General features: G+C 47.4%; 1 protein-coding gene and 1 pseudogene across 1 annotated transcript; one reads left to right on the top strand and one right to left on the bottom strand.

The window, feature by feature from the left end:
• Window positions 1-2797: 2797 nt before the first annotated feature.
• On the bottom strand, window positions 2798-8827 carry LOC123084762 (uncharacterized). The gene is made up of 3 exons (XM_044506262.1): window positions 8475-8827; window positions 3680-5699; window positions 2798-3585 (listed from the first exon to the last, which is right to left on the bottom strand). Exons 1-3 carry the CDS (start codon window positions 8681-8683, stop codon window positions 2932-2934), a joined length of 2883 nt encoding a protein of 960 aa, XP_044362197.1. The 5' UTR covers window positions 8684-8827; the 3' UTR covers window positions 2798-2931.
• A 13894-nt stretch (window positions 8828-22721) lies between these two features.
• Window positions 22722-25563, top strand: LOC123084753 (wall-associated receptor kinase 3-like; annotated as a pseudogene).
• Window positions 25564-25887: the final 324 nt, after the last annotated feature.

Raw genomic sequence — 25887 nt, 5'->3', positions numbered from 1 at the left:
TGATCGATATAGAAGAGTAAATATCGATCGACCGAGTAGGTAGATAATACGAGGCCGCTCACAAAAATTGTGATGAAATTCAGAAGTAGTAATAAGAAATGCTTGGAAACGAGATTGACACATACTAACCAGAGTATTTGCAGGAAGGTAATGGTGGTGAGGTTCCAAAAATCTTGCTTGTCTATCATGGAGACGAAGCCACCGAGAAGAACCACCGTGCTCCATGTCATGGCCAGGAAGCCTAAACCCCTGAATGCGAAGGACATGTGCGCTATAAGCAGGACATGGCCATTGATATCCTGTACCTCCTTCCATTCGAAGTCGTATCTCCCAATATCCATTGAGTAGCTAGTCAGGTAGATATGTCTGCCGATATGAAGAATGGCAACTACTACTGCGCACTGCCGTTATTTGTAGAGCATCTTGTGGTTGCTCTCTTGCCCAAGTGCGTTAAGCTTAACTTAAGCGACCGACCCTAAGTGTGAAATAGTGCCTACTGTACTAGCTAGTAATGTTTATCTATGGTTAAATCGAGATTGGATTTGACCAACAACCAAACAAGCGAGGCCCAGCCGTCGTTAATTAAATTCAACTTCAACTTCAATGGCTAGCTCGATCTAGCTGTGTTCAGCTCAACGCGACCTTATACAAACTTATCTCTTCTAGAGTACCTCGCCTGCTTAATTTTAAGAGTGAATTCCACTTTTTACCTCATATTTATACATTTGTGACACTAATTACCCCTTCGAGTGAAAATTCGTCTAGAATACCCCTTTTGAAATCTTTGGATCCTTGTTTTTTGATGCGTGTCCATCAGGTAAGGTGTGAGGTGACGCCCTGTATCCAAAAACATGTGGACGGCCACAAGGAGTGGAACAGATAGACAAGAGAAGCTTGGACAAGATCGCCAATGATGCCCTCCGATCCTTACATTTTTTTTACAAATCAATGACGCAACATGCCGATGCTATCGACCATAAACAAACAAAATGTAAAACTGGGATAAAACCGTGTTAAAAGTCTCCAAAATCTGACATTTCGATAAAAGTTCCGCTAAATAGGGTAATATGTGTCACAAATGTACAACTACAAGGTAAAAAATGGAATTCACTCTAATTTTAATCACCGGCGTTCCTCCCAACAATTACAAGTGAGGACAGGAGATTGGCTCATTCTGAAGGGGGAAACCTAGCTAGGTCTCTTCCCCTCGTCTTATGCGACCGTTCAGGGAACGAAGCTAACTCACATGGCCCTCCGGTGTTCTCAAACTTACATATTAGAATATGTTGTATACTCTATATGTTTATCTATGTTCGAAACGAGGTCGGATCTTGACCAACAAGTAACAAGCACGGCTGGTCAGTCGTTGCTAATAATGAATCTCAACACCAACATTATTGTTTTTTAAAGGATGGTAGTGTACCCGCTTCCTCATGCCATCCGCGCCCTTGTCTTCGTCCCCTTTCCCTGCCTGCCAACCTCTATGTCGTCCGACCACGTTGGGCAGTTCCTCGCCGCCCCATGTCTTTGGAAATTCATGACCCATGGGCCGCGTTCGTCTGGGCACCCGCTCCGTCTCGCGTCTTTTGCCTCGCCCAACATATGTGCCGTTTCATGCGCTTTGTGTGGTTTTTTTGTGTGGTTTCATGTGCTTTGTGTGGTGGTGTGGAATGAGGGGTCGGGCGTTTGGACCGCTAGGTCTCGTCGGCTTGCTTAATTTATTTATCAGCATTTCCCCAACCACCGCAAGGTAGAGATCATCATCATCGGTCATCAGCGAAAGGGTGCATGCATGGTGTGCCCATTATCGATGGATCATCATATGTTTATCTATGACTAAATCGAGATTAGGTCTAGAGTCTTGACCAACCATTGAGTAGGCTGGCTAGCGGCACTGTTAATTAGTCATGTGGCAAGAGAAAGGAAGTTGACGATCCTGATCAAGGTGAGAAATGAGAAGCCCCGTCGCTATCTACGAAAAAAAGGAGCAGCACGGCAAGGCCCACACAACTACAAGTGAGAACAAGAGACTGACTATCTAAAGGAGGAAACCCAGCTATCCAGTATTTAAGCTTACTGTACATTTTTTCTTCGAAAAGGGGTGTTACCCCAGCCTCTACCAGTCTCAAAGTCTCCAGTATCTCAAAGTACGAAAAGAAAACAGGACGCTCAAGCGAGCCTAATCAAGAAGCCACAACCGGCAGGCAAAAAAATAGGAGCACTACATGCCTATCCTATTACATGACCGCCATCCAAACCGATTGAAAATAACCCGAGCTACCATCTCCCATCGGGTAGACGCAGTAGCCAAACGCCCCCTGGCCTCCGTCTGAGTGAGTAGCGACCACATACGGATCAACGCTGTGGCCCTGAAGATAACCTGCAAAAAGTGAAAGTTCGTTGCTCTGTTATCCTGCTCCAGATAGATTTAGCATATGATGTTGTTTTTATTGGAACATATGAATAGCAGCATTACGGAATAGTATGAACGCCCATAAATAAAATTTCTATGCCAATTTCTATGCCAATTGAATAGCAGCATTACGGAACATTTTACTTTATAAGCATGTGTACTTTGCAACACTGGATTTTTGCATTTGTGTGTCTCGTCTGTTGCCTATACCAAGTAGGACCACCAAAATGTTCAAACCAGTTGATCTCAAGGGACAGTTAACTCAGCCCACTGCGTTGTTTGGTCTAAGGCATTTGGATCACTTGTGTGTTGGGTATGTCGCAATTGCACTGCACCAACTTTCGGATAAGTATATGTATAGCACACCGACTTTGCAAAAGTAATTTCCATCACTTGAATTGAAATGTAAATGCGTTCAGGCATGACATAAATCATGGTATAAAACAAGTACAATTGGTCTAAAAAAAACTCCAAAGCAAATCAATATCAAATCATGTAGCTTGTTTGCTCTCAGTGAGCTAGGTAGAGCTAGCTGGCACTATTTCAGAGTCTTGGTCCCTAATTTCGCCGTGTAGTTCGGATGCCAGTTTAATGATCGAATCGAGGGTCTCAGCGGTGTCAGGAATTGTTTTTGTCCTCGTCCCAGCTGTGAAAACCATGCAGCTCTCGAGATCCAGCATGGGCTTCGAAACACGAGAGAGCAATGCCATGAGGCTATGCATTTCATCTTGTTTGACGATGGTGCTGCGACCGTCCACCATGTGTTTCTTCATTGCTGCTATGACCAGCCTAGTGGTAAGCTTCATCAGTGTCAGGCTGTCGGCGGTCATGTGATCCCTGTTTAACTGCACCAACTTCATCGCAAACCTGAATGCGACACCTTCTCCTTGATCTCCTTGGTCTCTTTCTCCCGGCGAAATTGCATTGATATCAAGTTGTAATTTCTCACATGCCGTCACACAGAGGAACATCAGGACAAGATGTAACTTGTGATGTTGGTTTTGCCGAGAGGAGAAAGTGTTATTCTCGTTGTTGTAACTGGCAGTGACTTCTATAACACCATTTCTGATATCGAGCTCATAAAAGTTTGCGATGCCGGTACCTGCTCTGACATACCCAGGCTTTCCATCTTCTCCTGTCGATCCAAAACCAAGTAGTATTTCTCTCAATACCTGCATCGGTAATAACAATAGAGTAACAAATCAAACGCAATGCAAAGAAATGTGACCAATGTTAAGAAGCGGGAATGGATTAATATATACGTACCTTTGGCATCACGCCGGTCATGGCACTCTTGAGTGTACCGAGATATTCGTCATGCCCGGTGTAATGAATACATAAATGCTCCAGAATTTCTGCTGCACTTTTTCTGCATGTATCAAACTCATCCTGATCTGAAACTATTTTAATGAGAGCACCAACAAACTTGGAGACATCATTATTCGCCTTTGGGAAGATGGCGGCAACATTTTTGCTGCCAAGAAACAGCGCCAGTGCTTTACCTGCACTCTCTTTGATGGACCTGTAGTTACTATCACCATTAACGAAGATGCTTACCAGCATCCTAATGAAGTCTTCTCTGCTTTCAGTTTCCTCCTTGCATAGTTGCGTCAGGATCTCAATGGCATTCATCTGCAGCTCTCTGCCTTTACACTCTTCACACTTGATGATTCTTTCAATTGTGGTCATAGCTTTCTTGTTGCTCGAGATCTGCTGGCACAGCTTGGCCCCAGTCTCTCCCTCCACAGCCACGAGCCGGAGCATCACCCTCAGTGATACCTCGACTACGCTAGTGGACCACGCACTATGATGGCTGGTGCGGTGCACTAGGTCGTAGCTAACAGGCGCCATAATCTTGCAGACAAGATGTTCGGTGTTGCTTATGATTCTGCAGTTGTCCTCACTGTCTGCAAGACCCCAAAGGATACGTAGGCCAGTTAGCAGCAGATCTTTGTAGCCATGGAATGGATCGGTGTTATCGTTCCTCTTCTTAGTCTTGGAAAATAACCATACAAAGGTATCCAAGTCGCTCTCCCAGGGTAATTCTGATTCTGACTCTGACTCCGACTCTGACTCTGATGACGATAAACAAGTGTCGCTACTGCTGCCACACCTGCCTTGTTCCTGATATTGACCATTGTTTGTTATCAACGATAGTGGCTGGGTTGCGTTACTTGCTTCATGTTTCTTTGATGATGATTGGTGTGGTAGGAGCCGTTGGTATTCTTCGATGGTGTTGATGAGTGAAGATATGCACTGGATCCCATAGGGGAACTGCTCCAGACGAATCCCACTGGCGACGTGCTCCACTATCCTAGCAGCGGCCTCCCTCATCTTTTGGTCATATGAGTGGCTTGAATCTAGTGCATGAAGCAGTTTCTGCAGAATGTGAGCAGAAGATGCACATTCGATCCGCTGCTTGATCACCCTGCGCTGTTGCACAATGATCTCCTTTTCTGTTCGAGGATGATGCAGCTGCCACCACTTCCTCTCCCGCCTCTTCTTCTGCCTCCTCTCCTGCTTATTCTCCTCTTTCTTCTCCATTTTAACCAACGAAGGTCCAATATTTCCCTCTAAATCTGATAGCTTATGTCGCTGATTTCCGTTTTCTTGTTTGATCAAATTAGGGGATTTAATCTTGTCAGAATGCTGCCGGGTGAGTAGTCTGTCCAGTATCAATATCCCGGAAAGGCAGTTGCCACTGAGGGGCGAGCTGGACTCCAGGAGTTCTACAGCATACGTGACGAGGTTCCTCCCTCTCACGGAGGATGGGTTCTTCGAGCATCCCCTACTGATTTCGAAGAAGTAGCCTGAAACTGCAGAATCACCATCTTGGAAGCCGTAAGCTTGGCTCACTTGTTTCACTACCCTCCTCATCGAAAGCAGCAAGATGTTTCTATAAAGGAAGAATGCACCTTCGACCACACACATGGTGTACAAGATAGTATGTGCTGGATCCATGTTTTTTCTCTCTGCAGGGTTGTCACCGTAATGGCTGTGTTCCATGAGACCGCGTATCGAGATCCAAACGGCGATGAACAACCCAAAGAACATGAGCAACGGCAAAAAGTTAAGGCAAAAGTACAATGCCACACCGTGAGCCAGCACTACCACCCTTCCTACCATCTCACATAACTTTGCAATAACTCTCTTAACCAGTACCTGGTTATTACCGTGTGAATTATCAGCCAGCTGCCAGTTGGGCGTCAATAAAAATTTCACCACCCTCAAGCTCAAGAACAGATCAATAGCAGAATTCATCCTTTCACCAAATGAAACACTGATGCTGTTGTACGTGCAGTCAAAGTTAGATACATGCCAGGTCAATATATATAAGCAAGTGATGTGAAACACGATTAAGCAACCAAACATACATATTTGTGACGGCGTCAGCTTTAGTTATTTGAAATTGTTTGGATCCATTTGTAATTTTACAGACGTTCATACTATACGTTTGGAACATAAGAGAAGACTCTTCTCCCCAAGCAATGAAAATTTCTTCTCTCTTCTCTACACCCGGCCTTGTTTCATTTACTCCCTCCTTGTCAAATCAGAGTTTTCAAGATGCAACTTGGATTGTTATTTATATATTGATATGTTCCTAGAAATTAAAGCACATAATTTTGAAATACTTTTCATGAAAAAACAATAATACACTTTTCCTTTGAAGTGTCTGAGTAATCAGTTTATATGATGATAGACAAAGCTTCTTAAGTTTGACTGCATGCCTTTCGGGATGCCATCGTCTCAATAATCCATTCACATGTCAACATAAGAAGTTACATAAGTTTGACTACATGATTCTTAGGACACCATGTTTACCTATTAACTCTTACCATCTTCTAACTATCCCACAGTCTTTAATCCGGCTGTTACGCAATCTCCCTCGCATGAATTTTTGGTGTCATATAACATGACTATGTTGGCTTGAATGACATATGGGCAGCCCTGCATGTAGCTCTCGCTTGAATGACATGGCTGGATAGTAATACGGCACAAGTGTTCTAAATGTATGTCAAAAAACAAAGGAAATATGTGATGTGGGATGTCAAATAGATCCTCCTGCGTCTAAGTGCATGAGACTCCACTCGTTGTCATAGCCATCAACCATGGTTCAAAATTTTAACCAAATCCATGGAAGCTCATTAATTTCAGCGGGCACCAGAATATTATTACCTTACAGGATTAGATCTCAACCAAATAAAATTGAAATTTTCTTCAGACTCTATAATCCAAATTAGATGGACTTTGGTTTGAAATCATCCCTGGGATTCGAACAAGGACGACTAGTCTAGGAAAAGGAGAACGACCGAGCTCCCGCGACCGCGTCGTCCCCGCGGGCAACCGGTCGTGCCTCCGGCCCCTCCTCCCCGAGCCCTCCCCCTCCCCTCTCTCCTTGCCGCCGTCGCTGGCGCCCGGCGCCGGGCTTGGCCCGGGCGGCGCTAGCGGCGGCGGCCTTTGGCCTTTCCCCTCGCGGGTTGCTCCGACGCGGGGCGGTGCGGCTCTACGGGGTGCTCCCAGGCGGTGGCGGTCCGGCTCGGCGGCGGTGCTCTCCGGCGTGGTGGCGGGGGATCTTCTGGGCGGCGGCGCTGCCGTTGGCGGCGGGGCGGCGCGGCGATGCGATCTGGCGGCGCCCGCTCGGCCCAGATCTGGGCCCTTCGGGCCCCATCTGGGTCTGGCCGGGCCGACGGCGGGGAGGGTCGTCGGTGTGGCTTCCGGGAGGCAGGGGAGCGGCGATGGGCGGGTGGATGTTGGCGGCGCTGGTGCCGCCCTGCTGCAGCCTGGCCGGCGGGGCTTTACGGGCCTAAATCGGGCCTGGCCGGGCCAGGGGTGGCCTGGTATGCCCTGCTGCTGCGTCCGGACGGCGACCGCGATGGTGCCGAAGACTCGGCCTCCCGCACGATGGCGGTGGAGGTAGTTCCCTCCCGCGTGGCTTCGGTGCCGCTGCTCCTGTTGCCTCGTGCGTCTCTCTCCATCCTCTTGGCCTCGTGGTGGTGATCTCGGTGAGGCGGCGTGGGTGGCGTCAAGACCGCGGTGGCGCATGCTGGTGGGCGGCGAGGTGGCTGGTTGGTTCCGGCCTGGTTGGGCGGTGGGGTTTGGAGTGCGGGAGAAATCCCTTGCCGCCTCTCTTCCGGCTCCGATGCGGTGACACCTGAGGTTGCCACCATCCCTTCTTGGAGGGTGTCGGATGTATCCATCCCCCACTTCCTTTCGCGTGCCGGGGGAAACCCTAGGACACGTCCGGGCAGCAGCGTCGTCGACGTCGCATCCCTTGCTGGAGGTGCTGTTTGGTACGCGGCGGGTCGGATCCTGGGTCTGTGGTGGGTCAATTTCGGAGGGCGCAGCAGTGGCGGGTCATCCGCGCTTTGTCGCGCTGCCGTTGTTGGCATTTCTTCCTTCTTCTTTGTTCTTTCTCTTTCCTTTGGGCTTGTTGTGCTTCTCGCCCGAGCATTCCTTTGTATCGGTGTTGGTGCTTTGTAATACAAAGCGGGGGGAAACCCTTTTTCGGTGAAATCATCCCTGGATATTTTTTTTATATCTGCTGGCGGAGCCAGGATTCCGAATTCGGGTGTATACAAAAAAAAAAATACCACTGGTCAAGCTTTGGCACAAAGGGCACACAAACTGTAATTCCCATCTATTGGGAAATTGTAGCTGTCATCGCATGGGCTTTCTGCTTAGATAATGGGCTTTTGAGGGAAATGAGAAGGTTGGGTGCGCTAAATGAAACTACATTTCCAATCCTTATAGCCACAATGTACTTGATAGAATTGTGTATACCTAACTTGTTGTTGTTTTTGGCACAAATAATGGGTGTGGAGAAGTATACCCAGACCCAGGTACCTAATTGGCTCCGCCCAAATTTGCTTCAACACTAATTCTAATGTGGTCGAGACCACGTTGACCAGCCATCGTTCTCGGCCAGACCAGCTAGTTGAGGCGGCGTGGATCAACCATCATTCTCGACCAGCTAGCTTAGCTCTCCCAAAAACAGCCCCTTGTACTTAATTAAGTCACTCTTATTATTAGAGATGCGTGAGGTAAGGAGATTTATACTAACCAGAGAATCTGCACAAGGGTAATCAACGTGAGACGCCAGAAATCGTCCTTGTCGATGTTGGAGACGAATCCGCCGAGAAGAACCACCGTGGTCCATGTGAACACCAGGTAGCCTATGCCTCTGCAGGCGAACGACACGTTCGCCATAAGCATGGCGTAGCCATTGATAAGCTTCACTTCCTCCCACTCGGAGTCGTATCTCCTAGCCATCTATCCTTCACATCAAGAGTAGCTAGATGGACTCCCATATGTAGGTAAAAGCATGCATGGGCTGAGCTTAACTTACTTGCATACTTACATAGATAACCCTCTGTATGAAAGTACGTAATGGGTGTGTTTACTTATGTCAAAAACGAGGTTGGATCTTGAGGACAATCAAAAGCGAGGACGAGTAGTGGTCTTTGCCATATAATTTCATGTACTCAACAGCCAGCTTTGTTCAGCTCAGTGCGTGCCAACTGCCAACCAATCCCCCTTTTTTCAAACAACAAAAGAAAAGCATGTGCCCATATGGCTTTTGCGCTCCTTTTTAGCAGCAGAAACATGTACTTACTAATTCTCAGTTGTATAAGGACTTGTTTTTTCTTGATAGTTATCTAGAACCGTCGGTGCGGTGTGAGATATGTGCAAGGTTCCATACTTTTTCATCCGGGAACAAATGCTGTTTTTCTCATCCAGATGACCAAATTGGGCATGTACAAATTTCTAAGATTGACTTAACACTTTCTTGTACAACTCTAACAATACAACAATCAAGGAGTTTTTTATTGCTCATGGTGAACACATTTAATCTTTATGAACAATTCTTCAAAATGTGTTGAAAAAATAAAAATAAAATCTCAATGTAGATAGACCAATAGGTGTATTCCTTTTTAACTATGAAAGCAAGTTGTGCTGCGTATATGCGAGATGTTCTCGCTTTTTATTTTCTGATGAGAATCGTGCTGGTCCGGCATGCAAACAGTCCCTGTGCCCGCAAGAAGAAATCACACCCCTTTGTTGGATAAATGAGCAACTAGCTTTACTGAGGGCCAAAGGCCAGTGCATATACAGATATGGTAAAGTGCAGAAAAGCCCCTTATACAATGGGGATGTACACAAATAACTATACACATCTAACACCCCCCTCAAACTCATGGTGGATCAACAACACTGAGTTTGGAGAGAAAAAAGCTATGTTGCACTCGAGTCTGTGCCTTCGTGAAGAAGTCCGCCAACTGTAACTCAGAGGGCACATAGTGAAGAGCGAGAGTCTGATCCTGCACAGCAGCACGCACAAAATGGGCATCCATGCCGATGTGCTTGGTGAGCTCATGCTTCACCGGGTCACGCGCAATACTGATAGCACCGGTACTGTCAGACAGTAGGAGAGTCGAGGTAGTAGTAGACACACCAAAATCCTCAAGTAACCACCGTAACCAGATCACCTCAGCCGTCAACATAGCCATGGCTCGCAACTCAGCCTCTGTACTCGAGCGAGAAACTGCAGTCTGTTTCTTTGTCTTCCAGGTAATAAGAGAGCCACCAAGAAAGACACAGTAAGCAGACAACGAGCGTCGATCAGAGGGATCACTAGCCCAGGTAGCATCAGAGTAGGCCTGGAGCTCAAGAGAGCTGGAGCTGGGAAAGAAAAGGCGTTGAGAGATCGTGCCACGAAGATATCATAGAACACGGAGGAGGTGACTATAGTGGACAGAGGTGGAGGCTAAAACGAACTGACTCGGGATGTGGACAGGATAGAAGATGTCAGGACGCGTAACAACAAGATAGACAAGGCTGCCAACGAGGTGACGATAGCGAGTGGGATTAGGAAGAGGGTCACCATCAGAGGCACGAAGCTGAACGTTGAGCTCCATAGGAGTCACAACAGTGTGCTCATCACCGAGAGCAGCGTGAGCAAGAAGATCCTGAATATATTTTTCTTGAGAGATGTAGAAGCCATCAAAGGTCAAGGAGATCTCAATCCCAAGAAAATAGCGAAGAGGCCCAAGATCAGTCATGAGGAACTGGTCTGGAAGGTGAGCCTTAACAAAGGCAATGTACTCAGAGTCGTCACCAGTGATGATCATGTCATCAACATAGAGAAGAAGAAGAGTCTGACCACGAGGAGACGTGTGGACAAAGAATGCGGGATCATGATTGGGCAAGAAACCAGCGGCAGTCACCACAGAGGCAAAGCGCTCAAACCAGGCGCGAGGGGCCTGTTTGAGACCATAGAGAGAGCAACGAAGTCTACAGACCATGCCATCGGGAGCATAGTACCCCAGTGGTGGCTGCATATAAACCTCCTCGCGTAACTCGCAATTGAGAAAAGCATTCTGGACATCAAGTTGAGAGATAGACCAATGACGAACAGAGGCTACAGCAAGGAGAGTGCGGACAGTGGTTATGTGGGCCACAGAAGCGAATGTCTCATCATAATCGTGACCCTGCTCCTGCTGAAAACCACGAGCCACAAGACGAGCTTTGTAACGCTCAGGAGAACCATTGGAGCGAGTCTTGACCTTGTAGACCCACTTGGAGGTGATGGGACGAACACCAGAAGAGGGAAACCAGATACTATGTGCCAGAGCGCTCAAGAGCAGCGAGCTCTTCGGCCATCGCAAGCTGCCATTCAGACTGAGTCATGGCAGTCTGATAGGAGGTGTGCTCAGCAAGAACAGAGAGACCGTACCGATCGGGAGAGTAGCGATCAGGCGGAGGGCGAGGCCGAGCACGGAGGTTGTGAACCGGGGTAGGCGTGAACAGAGGTTCACCAGAGGTGGAAGGCGCGTCAGACATGGCAGGGGAAGCATCCTCGGTACGAGGACAACGAGTATAGTGGAGAGGAAACGGTGATATAGGGCGACGGACTGGAGATGATGGTGGAGAGGTGGAGGAGGAGGATGGGGAAGATGGGGTCGGTGGTGAAGGAGAAGAAAGTAGAGGTGCAGGAGGAGGAGGTGAAACATGAGGCACATAGCAGGGTGTATCAGGAAGAAGAAGAAAAGAAATATCGTCCACAGAGAAGCTCGAGGAAGAAGGACATGGTTAGTAAGAGCGAGACTCGTCAAAGGTCACATCATGCGAGATGCACAAGCTGCGACCAAGAGGGTCCCATTTTACTTGGTTTTGTTTAGCTTTTTCTTTGTATTCCTTTGTCCTATTTATTTTTAATACTTTCCTTTTATATTTCTTTTTATCTTTTTTGTTTTTTAAAATGTGTGAACTTTTTCAAATTCGAATTTGTTTTTGCAATTTCTTGAACATTTTTCTCAAATTCGTGAACCCCTTTTCCAATTTCGTGAAGTTATTTCAAATTTTTGTGTTTTTATTCATATTTCTGAACTTTTAATCATTTTTGTCAAATTATTTTCAAATGATGAACTTTTTCATGTTTTGAACTTTTTCCAAAGTATGAACTTCTTTTCAAAATCGTGAACATTTTTTAAATGCTTTTAAGTTTGTTCAAACTTATGATTTTTTTCGAATTAATGAACATTTTTTGTAGCCGCTAAATAGTTTCAAATTTGCTAAAAAAAATAAAACTCATGATTTTTTTTGAATTTTTCTAAATTTTTTGAACTTTTTCAAAAAATCAACAGTCAACCGGTCGACTGTTTAACTTGTTAATCAATGGTCAACTAGGCAAGCGAGCTGGGGTAGCTGGGCCTGCCCACGTCGCGTTGCTGGAGCCACAAGCGCTGTTTAGGAGGTCTCCTTCCGGGGAGCGATGCTACACGCATTGGGATATCTTTTACGGATTCAACGGGGTGTCATATATGGAGAACTTTTATTGGATGTAAGAGGTGGGAAGGGGCCCACCCCTGAAAATCAGGGGGAAAGAGTGTTATACTCCCTCCGTCCGGAAATACTTGTCATCAAAATGAATTAAAAGGGATGTATCTAGATGTATATTAGTTTTAGATACATCCCTTTTTATCCATTTTGATTACAAGTATTTTCGGAGGGAGGGAGTAGTTATGAATATTCTTTGTAAAACGCCCGTAAAGGCCCGTGTGTGTAGTATTATTGCCTTCCAGGCCGGCTAAGAACCTAGGCTTCACAAGTTTAGCAGGCATACTGGGCTGGGCTCAGGGCCGGGCCAGCGGCTGGGAGTTGACTAGTAATCAAGGCATGACCTGGTCAGAATCGGCCCAGATTGCAGAGCGAGCGACGCAGGCTTCACTTCAAACTGTTTGTCGATCCATCGCGCGACCTGCTCAGCGCGCGCACATAAATGACGAGAAAAAGTCATGCGCAGTGGCCAAAGGTGGAGTACTGCTCAGCATCTTTTTTTTTTTACCAAAAAAAAAATCTAATCAGCTAATAAAATATATATACTCGATACTCCCTCCGTGCCATAATATATGTTCATTTTTCAAACTATGTTAACTTGAAAAACGGCCTTATATTGTCTCCTCACAGATCATGCTGATTGCCACCATGCAGTCCGACTCCTCGCGCTGGCTATGGCGGCTGGCTGCGCTGTGTGACACGACGGCTCCACGGCTCCTCGCGCTGGGCATTAGGCATGGCGGCCGCCTGGGTTGTCTGACTAAACCTGTGAATAGTTTGTGATCCAGACTAAACCCAGCCCAATTCATACGTGTATAAGTCCAGCAACCAAACCAGATTAAACCAAACAGCAAGGGGTGCAGTCCAAACTGTACATATTTTCAATCCAAACCCATCCAGACCATTCTCTACATACAGTGTGTACCTGAAGTTTCAAACCATGGGCGTGCCCAGTGTCTAATTACTGCCATATAAGAGAGGCGTCGGGCGGGTGGTTAGCTGCTGCTGCATGCCTACTAATTTCCATCACTGTCGTTCTTAAAATAAAATGCGCGACCAACAAAACATGCATGCGTGCATGTGGATTCTAAAGCTAGCCACGCACTCACAAACGGATTCACCATACCTACAACAAATGGATTCACCATACTCACAAATGCGCAACCAGAAGCCTTAAAGCCCCTTAAATGCCCGGGCGGACGACCCGGTCATCGAGCGGTCCAAAAAACCTAAAGACGTGGTAGACACGGGTGACGCAGATTTGCAGGCAAAGCAGTAGGCAATCCTCGATTCATTTCCGTCGGAGGCGGAGGCGGAGGCCAACCGCCGTATCCAGGCGGAGCAGGAAGCGGACATCGACGAGATGCTTGCGTTTATGAATGAGGAGGAGCCGGAACCAATCTACCCGGCGCCCGGCACGGAGGTCGTGGACATCTCCGACAACAAAGTATAGACTAGTGTGGTTTGCGTAGTACGTAGGATTTCGTTTGTATGCTTTGTATGGATCTAAGGTATAAAATATAAGATACTCCTCTTTTTACAGATTGAAATATGAGATACTCGGATGCATTAGATAAACTATAAGGTGTGATCAATCGGTCGGTCACTGCCCGCGGACGTGCACGTCCGCGGACGTTTGAGGGGCGTAATTTAGTGTACACCCCTATAGATGCTCTTAAGCCGGGCATCCCAAGCCCGCCTCAAACGTCCGGACTGGCCGCCCGTTCACTGACCGATCACGAATTTTTGACCCAGATGGGCGCCTCAAATGAGCCTTAAACGTTCGGGCTAACCGACACTCCTCATATCCAGCCCAAATATGGGGCGGGTATAGGGTGCTCGGGCGCGTCCACCACGTAGGACTGACGATGGGGTCCCACACGGACTTGCCCGAATACCCGGTGGACCGACGGACGCCTCCTTCGTCACCACAGTGTGAACGCCACGCCGCTCGAGGCCGAATTCGGCTATTTAAGCCGGCTGACATCCCCCAATCCTAGCGCATCCACCTCCTCCTTATCTGCGCTGCCACCCGAGCCCGTCCGCCTCCTCTCCCCCGCTATCCCACGCTCTCCGGCATCGCCATGGTTCGGCGGCTGAGACGTATGCTATGCTCACGCTGGAGCGCCGGAGGCAGATCGCGGAGGAGTTCTGGGCAAGGTGCGCCGCCCGCATTGCGCGGACTCGCCGGAGCCATAGGAGGAGGAGGAGGAGGGAGGGAGAGCCGTTGCCGGAGCCGATGGAGGTGGCGGATCCGGAGGAGGACGACGCGGACAAGCCTGCTCTGGGGTTCAACATGGCAGAGGCGGAGGCGGAGTTCACCGTCGCCCAAGCGGCGGAGATGGCGGAGCAGCTTGCCATCCTGGAGTCCATCCAAGATGAGGCCTATGTGGAGGCCAACCGGCAGTTCCTCCGGCAGGAGCAGGTGGCGGGCGCACGCTCTTCGCCGAACTCGATATGGAGATAGAGGAGGAGGCCGGAGCGGCAGCTGCCACCCATGCTGTCAGAGCCAGGCATGGAAATTGTCGACATCTTCAACGAGGAGTAACTAGATCATCTACGTGGTACGTACTTCCTCCGTTCCTAAATATAAGTCTTTTTAGAGATTTCAATAGAAACTACATACGGATGTATATAGACGTATTTTAAAGTGTACATTCACTCATTTTGCTCTGTATGTTGTTCGTAATGGAATCTCTAAAATGACTTATATTGTGGAACAGAGGGAGTAGGTTTTATTGTTTGCATGCTTTTGTGGATTTGAGAATCTTATAAAATGTTCGGATGCAGTTATGCTAATATCGTGCATGGACGTTTGAGAGATCATATTTGTCATATATGGTTGTAGATGCTCTAAGCTGGTACCTACTCTACACACAGCCCTCAGCCGGCCTCTCTGATATTCCTGGTGCACCTCCCGAGCCCATAGATGGTGGTTTTGGTTCCGCCACGCCACCATATGTGCGGTCTGAGCAGTAACGACCAGAGGACGTTGCCATTACGTGCCAGCCGTGAGGAGGAGAAGCCGGTGGCCGATTTGGTTCTCAGTCCATGGGTTGAAATAGTCTGGGATTGTTTGATCTGTGACCGAACCGAACCAAACCAAACCAATCTTCTTCTTCTCTATTCCTAATGACTGAGTTGGTAGGATTGCGTCCACGATTTATTTTCGTCCGGTTTATTTTCGTCTGGTTTATTTTTGTTTGGTTTAATTTGGTCTCTCCTTCCATCATCATATCCTCACGTTGATTTTTTTCACCCTCCCAATAAAAACTTTCTTAACATTTACAAACTTTCCCAATAAAAACTTTCTTAACATTTACAAACTTTCCTAACCAGACACCGTCACAAACGGGCAGGTACAGAAATCACATTACAAACATTAAAACCCTATTTTCATGAAAATCAATTCAAAATCCTAACTTTCCTAACGCATCGATTCTTACCTTTCCTATGTACCTCATTGGTGCCCCATCGATGCCCCCTCCCATCAAATGTAAGTTCTTTCATCCCCTCGCACGATCCCCTCGAACCACCGTCAAAGTAAGGAAACACCCAGCGTCTTTGTTCCAAATCATGCCATTTTAGTCAACGCCAAGCTGCTCATGGCCGGGGACGCCGTCGTCTTCATGCGCCGCGCCGACGGGGAGCTGCTCGCCGGGCGCGCCCAGGTACCCCGCCGTCTCCCAGCAGGCGCCCGAGGGCGCCGAGCGCCGGCCACGCAGCGCGCGCGGGGGTCCCGCCCGAGGAGGTGGACGAGGCCGTGCGGCTCGCGGCAGAGGGCACGCTCTTCACCGTCACCTACTACCCGCGCCAGGGCGCCGGGGAGTTCGTCGTGCCCAAGCAGGAGGTGGAGGACGCGCTGATCGGCGCCTGGGCACCCGGCGTGCAGGTGCGCATGAAGTTCCTCGACGCCGAGGAGCGCCGCTCCGAGTGGAACAACGGCGCCGTCAAGGCCGTCGAGTCGTCGACCCCTCCATCTGGCGCATGCTCGAGGTACATCTTGCGTCCATACATCCATCTCTCCAGTCAATCCATCCGATCATTGCGATAATTGTCTGGTTGATTGATGGAGTCCACCTCTGTTTGGTTCAGGCATGCTTGCTTCAATTTGTTTGCTCTGCCATTCAGTATGGAGTAGCCCTAGATGTTCACCATGCTAGCGACTCGCCCGTCAAACCGCAGAGATCCCTCGCATGGAGTAGCCCTAGATGTTCTAGGCCACCACCGCCAATCCGGCGAGCCTACGCTGCGACCGTTCATGGCGCCTGGGGGCAATGAACTGGCATTGCGGTCATGGAGGGGAGGCTCAGGAGCAGGGCGACGCTGGCTGGTAGAGGAATTCGAAGGAGCCAGGCCGCCCTGGCGATCACCTTGACTGCTGCGTCGTGCACCAACTAACGGCAGTGTCCGCGGTGGTGAAGAAGCATACACGGCGAGGCTAATATAAGGTATACCTTGGAGGACGCAACCCCCTGTCGTCAACACGTCATGGCCCGAATCGCCTGGAGGCCGCAACCCCTGCCTGTGCTCCAGATTCACAGTGTGTCCTGACGAACGAGGCGGCAATCTCTGAATTGAATAATTGATCGTTCATCCCGTTCTACCGCTGATTCGCTCGGCGCCACCTCTGTGGTACTCTTGACTGCTTTCACATATCCCCACAAGGTATAGTACGTGGTATCCCACCCCATGTCATGTAATTGCATTCTGAAGCAATTAGTACATAGGAGTCAACCCATAGGACAAGGAGGACCCGGTTATAGATTTTTTTAAGGGAGGGTGTGCCGTGTACGGGAGCATATCTGTTAGTTTGTATCCTATGTTTAACAATTTCGGAAATTTTTGTAGTATAAAAATCTCAATAGTGAGGATACATTGCTGAACGTGATGTGATGTATATGATTTAGTTTATCATTAGTTGTTCTCCTTGCCACTACCCACTAAATTTCAGATCTGCCTTCAACTTCTAATGGTAAATATTCAATTAATTTTAGTCGGCTCAAAAGGCTTCAAGCTTCTTTGTCCATTATTTCCTGTTCAACTTTAAGAAACCTTTCAGTTTGTTTTGTTTCACTTACTTTACTATTCCTTCTTGATAAACTCACCAGGTACTGTATATATCTCTCCCTGGTCACAGTGGGATGGCTAATAATTTCATGCACAACACCACAATAGCAGATATTCGGAGATTTGGAATTGTTTTGCTGTTTTCTTTCTATGAAAGATAAGCATGAATGCAGCGATGGCAAACCTAAACATCGTTGCCAATTTTCTCTTTCACAGAATAGGATGAATGTCACGGCAGCAGCTGCAAACTCCAAGAACGTTATTGTCATGGGGGGCACCAGTTTCAATTGTGTCTTCTTGCAAGCTCCTTGTCAATGAGAGGCACAAGGTCAGTCTGTACTCTGTAGATACATTTGTGATGCAGTGATTCTTCTCTTATGCTAACTAATACATTGATTATGTCCTATGATTCTCTAGGAGCACTAAGAAATTATATGTTTTCTTAAGGGTCACATCACACGAGGAAACTCTCACCCACAGCCATGAAATTTCCAATTGAATCAAATGCAAATTATACATAGTGCTCTTCCAAGCCACAGTTCAACCCCCACTTCTTGCCGCTCGCCTTCAGCCCCAGCAAGACGATTAAATATTTTACCTCAATCCATATATCAGATCTCGTGCTCAAGAAGACGATGGTGAAGAGCATGATAATGATCCAAATGTATGTTAACAATTGGTCCAGTTTAGAAATCTAAACAGGAAAGCTGAGGGGCCATTTAGTTTATACCCAGGCCCACCTCGCCAGAGATGGTGCGTGCAGATATTTTGGCGAACGATTCCCCTGCCCCTGTTTCGCCTGTCCGTGGACGCAGAATGAAAGCAGCGACCAGTTTTTTTTGGCATGACTCCTATAATTGGGTTTCAATCCAAACAGTACCCAGTCAATGCCGAACTTCTTACTCAATATGACTCCTCAGGTTTCATTTGTTGGGGAGGCAGACAGAAACAACGATAACTAATATTTTTTCTTTTCACTCACAATAATATTGTCATCAGATACAATTGCTATCAGGTTAGTGTTTTGTGAGCTTTCATCATGTCCCTTTATGGAACTTTTAAATGTTGATTATCATTTATCACTGCTGCTACTTTATGCAGAGTATTGATGTTTGTACTGAAGGAAGTCCAAAAGTCTTATCGATGCAGGCAAGACACTTGATATGACAAATTTCAAGTGGAAACGAACAAATATTATGCTTGTTCATCGCTTGATGTCTACCCTGACTATTCTTTCATTTGAAACTCGCTAATAACAAGTTTTTACTCTGCTGTTAAAACTGATGTTGCTAATTCGGTTCATAAAATTATTGTCGTTATAATTTGGCGATGTAATACTTTGCCATAAGCCAATATCAAATTATGAAGCATTGCTATAACTTCCAACGTGGTGCTAGAGCATTATATATGAATGTACTTAGTTAAAGGCCATCCAAAGATACACATTTGCAAGGAAACTGCACAATGTCAATACGAATATGAAAGATAATTGGATAAATAACTTTGAAATCTGATCTTTTTCTGATGATAACACAACTTACGCTGATTTCCATAATGAACAGAGAATAGAAAAAGTGTTGTTGCGGCCATGACTTGAATAACAAACCAAATTCACAAGGTCGGTACTGGACTATTGGTAATATATATTCTTTTGGCAGGGATTTAGAAATACTTCACATCTCTTTTTAGTGGATTTTGTGATAGGAGTGAGAGTTGAGAGTGAGCGGGTTGGAGGCTGTGGTTGATTTGTTCAGTTACGAATGTGAGCGGAATATTTTCCCTACTTAAGAAAAAGTGGCAAATTGGATAAGGCAGTCATATTTTTTTGATCAGGTCATACAATATATTTTTTAGGATAGAAGGGTAAATGCATTAGTTTGTTGTTTTAATAGTTAATAACAGACGCGGTGGCGTATTAGTTGCATCCCCAACAACAGCCATCATATTTTTGTTTTGTGGTAATGCATGACATTCAACTGTATGTTACAACATGGCAATGCCTCATGAGACATCGAATTTGCCTTCTTGGCTTGGGGTCGTCATGGGCGGCGCACGCCTCCTCCGCCTTGATGGTCGTGGCGGATCGGCACGAACACGGGAGGAGGGGATCATGGCGGAGAGCAAGCGGTTGGTGGGGGCACTCCTCCTTGGTGGTCCGTGGGGAAGTATGGTATGAAGGGAAGAGGGCGCCAGGACGAAAGTGAGGTGAGTCTCATCCGGTTATAAAGTAGAGGGCTCCAGCGAGAAATATTAGGCTATGGTGGGAAACTGAGCTGGAAGGAGAGAGGGTCCGACATGAGGGAAGGGTGCCTCATGGTGTGGGGTTTTGTGTTGTGTTGGGACCGCGTGTTGGAAATAACATGGCGGATAGTTCGGACAACGACATTGCTCCCCATATATGAGATGGATTTGGGGCAGCCTGTACTAAACCCGGGCAAACGTCGGGCCGGGCCGGGTTTCGGGCCGGGCTTGTAAAAGCCCGACCTTCATTTCTCAAGCCCGAGCCCAGCCCGAAGCCTGAAATACTCCCTGATTTCAAACCCGAGCCCGGCCCAAAATCAAGCCCGAAGCTCGAAAGCCCGGCCCGAATGCTGTTTTTTAGTACGCGCACGTGCAAGCCCGGCCCGAAGCCCGAAAGCCCGGCCTGAAATACAGAAAAATTGAAGCTTGAGCCCGGCCCGAATTATCTTTCGGGCTGCAAAACAAAGCCCGAGCCTGGCCTGAATGTCAAGCCCGACCTGGCCCGGCCCAGGTTTTTCGGGCCGGGTCGTCGGGCCGGGCTGCCCATGCCCGGGTTTAGCCCGGACTGTCCAGTCGGTTGAGTTTTGAGACCGTTGGGCGCCCGTTTGAAGTCCAAACATGCCCGGACGTACGAGGAAGAAATGAGCTTCGACCATAGAGGTGATCTTAATCATTTATTTGATTCATTTATATACATTATAGCCCGTAGCAACGCACGGGCATTCTACTAGTAATAGTAAAATCCCAAATCAAACCAACTTACATTAGAAACTCAGCCCATTTTATCAAAACCAAAAGAGTCCAATAGGAAAACTGATCCAAAATTGAAGTTTGAGTCCAAACCATTCCCAGGTCTATGTCTGACGCGACGGACGGCTCCACGACTCTTTGGCCCGGGCAGCTCCGAGCGCCTCCTATCTACCGTGATCACCGGAGGCACGCACGATGCTCTAGACGTATTCCGGTCGCCCAAAACCTGCTCGACGGAATGCCCATTAGAAAGAGATGTGAAGAATATGACAATATAGTCATTGACAGATGGGGCCCACGTCTTATTTGCCACATCAATTGGTCAAAGTTTTTGGTCTTTGCCCATCAGCCCAATAGGTGGGCCCAGCTCATCGGTTTTGCCGTTTTCTCGATCAAATCCAAGCATCAGTGCACCGCGTTACAGATTAGGCACAATTTTGATGTTTTTGTTCTTTTTGTCATGGCACAAATCTGATATCAAGTTGTTACTTTAGCCCCAAGTGTGATGGTTTTTGATAAATAACTCTCACATTTTCAAAATCAACTTTAGGGTGAAAAAATGGATAGAAAATGGATGTATCTAAAACTAAAAATATATTTTAATACGTCCATTTCCGCGACAAATAATTCAGAATGGATGAAGTACATAATAGCAAATCAATGTAGCTGTTCAAAAACCTCCTCGAGGCAGCAACAGGAGGCGCCGGTTTGTTGTGGGTTGTCTCATTATGGACGTGCCAGGCCCTCCACAACGTCATAAGAACCGAAAGTCCCTCGTCATCAGAACAATGGTGCAGCAGACTCCAAAGCTGGCATACTCCAATGCTCGCTCATAGCACACCACACACCTTGAGCCATCGGACATTTGCAGAACACATGGAAATCTACTCAGTATTTATGCGACGACATTCTAATATTTTTCTTATGTGACATGCAGAGTTGGTCTTCCGGACTCCAATTCTCGTTGAGTTCATCCACCCTCGTGCGTGCGCGTGTGATACCAATTGATTTTTGCAGGCGAAGTGAAGTTCTAGATCTGCCACCGCCCCTGGCTCTCGAATTTTAACCAAGGGTTTTTGGCTTTCCGTACAAATGAGCAAAGCTATCCACCACTGGTCCCACTGTCGATTCAAGGGTTTCAAATAAACATCTTTTTTTTTTGCCACTTCCACACCCGCTTCCAGAATTTCCCCCTTTTCAATTATTTTTAAGAAACAGGCGCGTTCGTCGTCCTTATCGCCTCGGTTTCCCGCAGAGAATCAATGCGAATGCTGCCGCCGGTCAGCCTTCCATTGATTCCTCACGGGCGGCGCAGTGAAGGCGCGCCGACGCGCATCCCGCCCCCTCCCGCCATGCGTACACACGACGGCCACCCGCTCACCGCCCAACCGCGGCTATAAAAGTCGCCCCTCCCTCGCCGGTGGCCGCACATTTCCTCGCCGCACACTTCCTCGCCGCAGCCCCTCGCCCCCTCTTGCCGACGACCCCCCCTCTCGCCCTCTCGTGGACGACACCCTTCTCCCCTCTTTCCCCGTCTTCCCCATCTCAAAACCATGGCCGAGCGCTACCCCGGCGACGGAGCGGCGGCCAATGGCTTCGGCCACCGGCACCTGCACGAGGACGAAGCCCTCCTCCTCTACGAGGTGGATTGTCCGGCGACGCCGGACATGCGGGTGCCTGGCTCCTGGAGGCTCATCGCCGGCGCCATCCCGGTGCCTCCAGCGCCAACCGGTGCTGACTTGGCTTTTTTTGAATTTTTTTCTTTTTGAATTTTTCATTTGGCTTTGTGTTTGCCTACTTTTTCATGGGTTATCTTGTATATCTAAATAGATATACTCACTAACCTACTTGTCTCGATATACAAGTATGTCATTTTAGTATGCAATTTGCATGAAAAAAGACTTGCCTGAACATATAATCATGAATAAAAAAACCCATCTCAATTTTTTTTAGAAGAAGGATAACCCCTGGCTTCTGCATCAGGACAATGAATGTAGTCATATATTATTAAAGATGTAAAATCCAGAGTGTGCCAACATGTAAGTACGTGATTAGTTCTAGCAGGATATGCACGTCGTGCAAGATAAGCAGACATCAAGCATGCATGCTTTTGATTAGTTATATCTCTGTTTGGCTGGCATGCAACGGCGTGGTAGTAGGAGAGATGTGAACACGGCCGGTCTCTCGATCGTCCACACTCGATCTCATGTTTAATTAGTCCTTGTGTTTATAAATGTACTCCTGTTCTATCATGTGCTTATAGCTTACTAAATATATTAACCAAGCCTCCAGTCCTGGCTGGCATGCAGTAGGTGAGATCTGAACTGATGCCAAACGTACGTACTGTCTACTTACTGTAGGTCTGCAGCTAAGCTAGCCAAGCCAAGCAGTCCATCATCAACTAGTCAGTAGTCATTAGTCAATGGCGCAGATAGCCGTGCCTTCATCGGCCGTCGCAGCGATGGCAGCGGCAGCAGTACTGATCACGACGCTGATCTCCGCCGCCGGAGCCGGAGCACCTGCGCTGGCTGCTGGGAGACCCGGCTGCGACACTAGGTGCGGGGACGTAACCGTGCCATTCCCGTTTGGTATCGGCCGGCCCGGGTGCTCCGCGGGACCAGGTTTCAACGTCACCTGCGACAACACCACCCGTCCTGGCCAGCCCCGGCTGCTCCTCGACGAGCGCGGCATATTCGAGGTCAGTGACATCCTCCCGGAAGAACGGTTGGTGAGCGTGCTGAGACCCCCTATCTTTGGGGACGCCGCCAGGAACATCAGCACCTCCTCCGCGACGACCTCGGCCAGTACTCCATGGCCATTCTGCCTGGGCCTGGCGCCGCTTCCCCAAACCTGCTGGTGGTCACGGGGTGCAACGTCCAGGCGACGCTGCTCACCAGAGCGCGTGGCAAGGCCAACGTCGCCACCGGCTGCACCACCTACTGCCCCCTGGACGCCCCCCTCAGGGAGGAGGATGTCGACAACGACCCCCAGGTCGGCTACTGCAGCGTCCCCATCACGACGCACCAGACCTACTACGACGTGGAGCTCAAACGTCTCGGCAACGGCAGCGCCACCATCAACAACGATGTGCCAGTCTATGTGCTCATAGCACATAGTGACTGGTTCAACCTCGGCGTGGCCATCGTTCTGATGAATTTGGACAAACCCGGGCCCAAGCAGCAGGAAGACCATCTGAATCTGATGGAGATTCCTGTGTTTATGGAGTGGAAGATCTTCGTCTACGGATCTCGCCACGACGCCCCGGTCAGCGCTAACACCAACTGCACCATGGAAGGCCAAGGAGATCTCTACTGGTGTCACTGCGAGCCTGGCTATGAGGGCAACCCCTACCTCGATGGCGGATGCCAAGGTACCGACTAGCCCCTACCTTCATGAATAAATACGTAGATAGGAGTATAGTACTACTCTCACTTTGTTGTTTTCATTTCATGCCAGAAACTAATTAGTATCATACTCAATTTCCCCAAGAATATACTATATACTACACAAACCACCACACTCAGGTGTAATTAATTGTACTACTACAATTCCTGCAGACATCAATGAGTGCTTGGACCCAGGAGGGAATGGGTGTTTCGGAGAGTGCACCAATAGGGAAGGATATTTTGATTGTGGCTGCCATAGAGGATTTGAAGGAAACGCCAACGTACCTTATGGATGTGTCAAAACCAAAACGAACACAGGTGAGGACACCCATATGCAAAATGACATTTTCCGCCTCTCTTAGTATATATTGTCGTCATCATATATATAGTGCTCAACAACCCTTGGCTAGCTAGATCTTTTTTTATAATCTAGAGTATATATTGCTCAATGATCAACATTATTATTGCTTATATTTGCGCATACTCTATTTTCCATTGAAAACAATAAGATAAATACGTACGTTTCCTATCTGTAGGTTTAATCATCGGTCTATCAGTTTCTGTTGTCCCATGCGTCATGTTTTTGGTTCTCGGGGGAATATTCATGATCCGTAAACTTAAGAATTACAGAGCCAAAAGGATGAAACAGAAGTTCTTCAATCAAAATCGCGATCAGTTATTGCAGCAGCTAGTGTCCCAAAGGTCTGACATTGGAGAAAGAATGATCATCCCATTGAAGGATCTAGAGAAGGCCACAAACAACTTCGATGAAACTCGGAAGCTAGGTGGTGGAGGCCATGGTACGGTCTACAAAGGAATACTATCAGACCTACATGTTGTCGCCATAAAAAAGTCAAATATCGTGGTTCAGAGAGAGATTGATGAGTTTATTAATGAGGTGGCAATATTGTCACATATCAACCATAGGAATGTCGTCAAACTTCATGGATGCTGTCTTGAGACAGAAGTCCCAATGCTGGCCTACGAGTTCATTTCTAATGGAACCCTTTGTGAACATCTTCATCATGGATCACCAAGATCAATACCATGGGGAGATAGGCTAAGGATCGCAAATGAAGTAGGCAAAGCTATTGCTTACCTTCATTCTGCTGTTTCAATCCCTATTATACACAGAGACATCAAATCTTCCAACATACTTCTTGATGATGCCTTGACAGCAAAGGTATCAGACTTTGGTGCTTCAAGATACATTCCTATTGATGAGGTAGGGGCAACAACAACTGCAGTACAAGGGACTATTGGATATCTAGATCCTATGTACTATTACACGGGACGTCTGTCAGAAAAGAGCGATGTTTATAGTTTTGGAGTACTTCTTGTTGAGTTACTTACCAGAAAGATGCCAGTCAAGTATAGGTCCTCGAAAGGTGATGGGCTTGTTGTAGAATTTGTGGAATTGCTTGAACAAGACAATCTAGTTTCCATACTAGATCCGCAGATTGTAGAGGAGGGAGGTGCCGAAATCAAAGATGTATCTGCCCTAGCTGCATCATGTATACAATTAAAAGGAGAGGAGAGACCAACCATGAGACAAGTGGGGATGGCGCTCGAAGGTCTCCAATCAACCAAGGATCACGCCCCATATGATATGCAACCAGGACGAAATGATGACAGTTATACTACAATTAGTTATCCATCCACTAAAATAAGCACAAGTTTGGGGGATGTGAGTAGACAGTACAGCCAAGAAGAGGAGTTCTCATTGTCCGCGAGATACCCTCGTTAAGTTGGTTGATATTTGAGCATAGTATGTTGTTTGATTATTATTTTGAGTGTTAATCTTATGTCGAATCTATGTATTTGTAAACTTTATAAAATATGTGCATTGTGTTTTCTTTGACTTTTGATCCATGTCTTGAATGTGGCGATATGTATGTAATGTGCATTAGTTGTATCACACTCATAACTAGTGACGCCAGCCATCTACAAAATTTTCTTCATCCTCCTGCCTTACAATCTCGAGAAAAGAGTGACTGGCTATTCTACACGCACGCATCCCTCCATGCACCTACCACGCGGTTGCAGCAGAGAAACACATAATTTTTCTTCATTCAAAGATTCTCTTACTGCAGCAATTCATAACAACTTTAGACATTACAGCAATGGTTTTATTTGTAGGATACTCCCTCCATAACTTAATATTAATATACACATTTTTTAACACTATCA

Source organism: Triticum aestivum, chromosome 1B (genome assembly GCF_018294505.1).
Source record: "Triticum aestivum cultivar Chinese Spring chromosome 1B, IWGSC CS RefSeq v2.1, whole genome shotgun sequence".
Taxonomy (NCBI): domain Eukaryota; kingdom Viridiplantae; phylum Streptophyta; class Magnoliopsida; order Poales; family Poaceae; genus Triticum; species Triticum aestivum.
The sequence above is the reverse complement of the archived record's forward strand: the minus strand, read 5'-3'. Positions and strand labels throughout refer to the sequence as shown.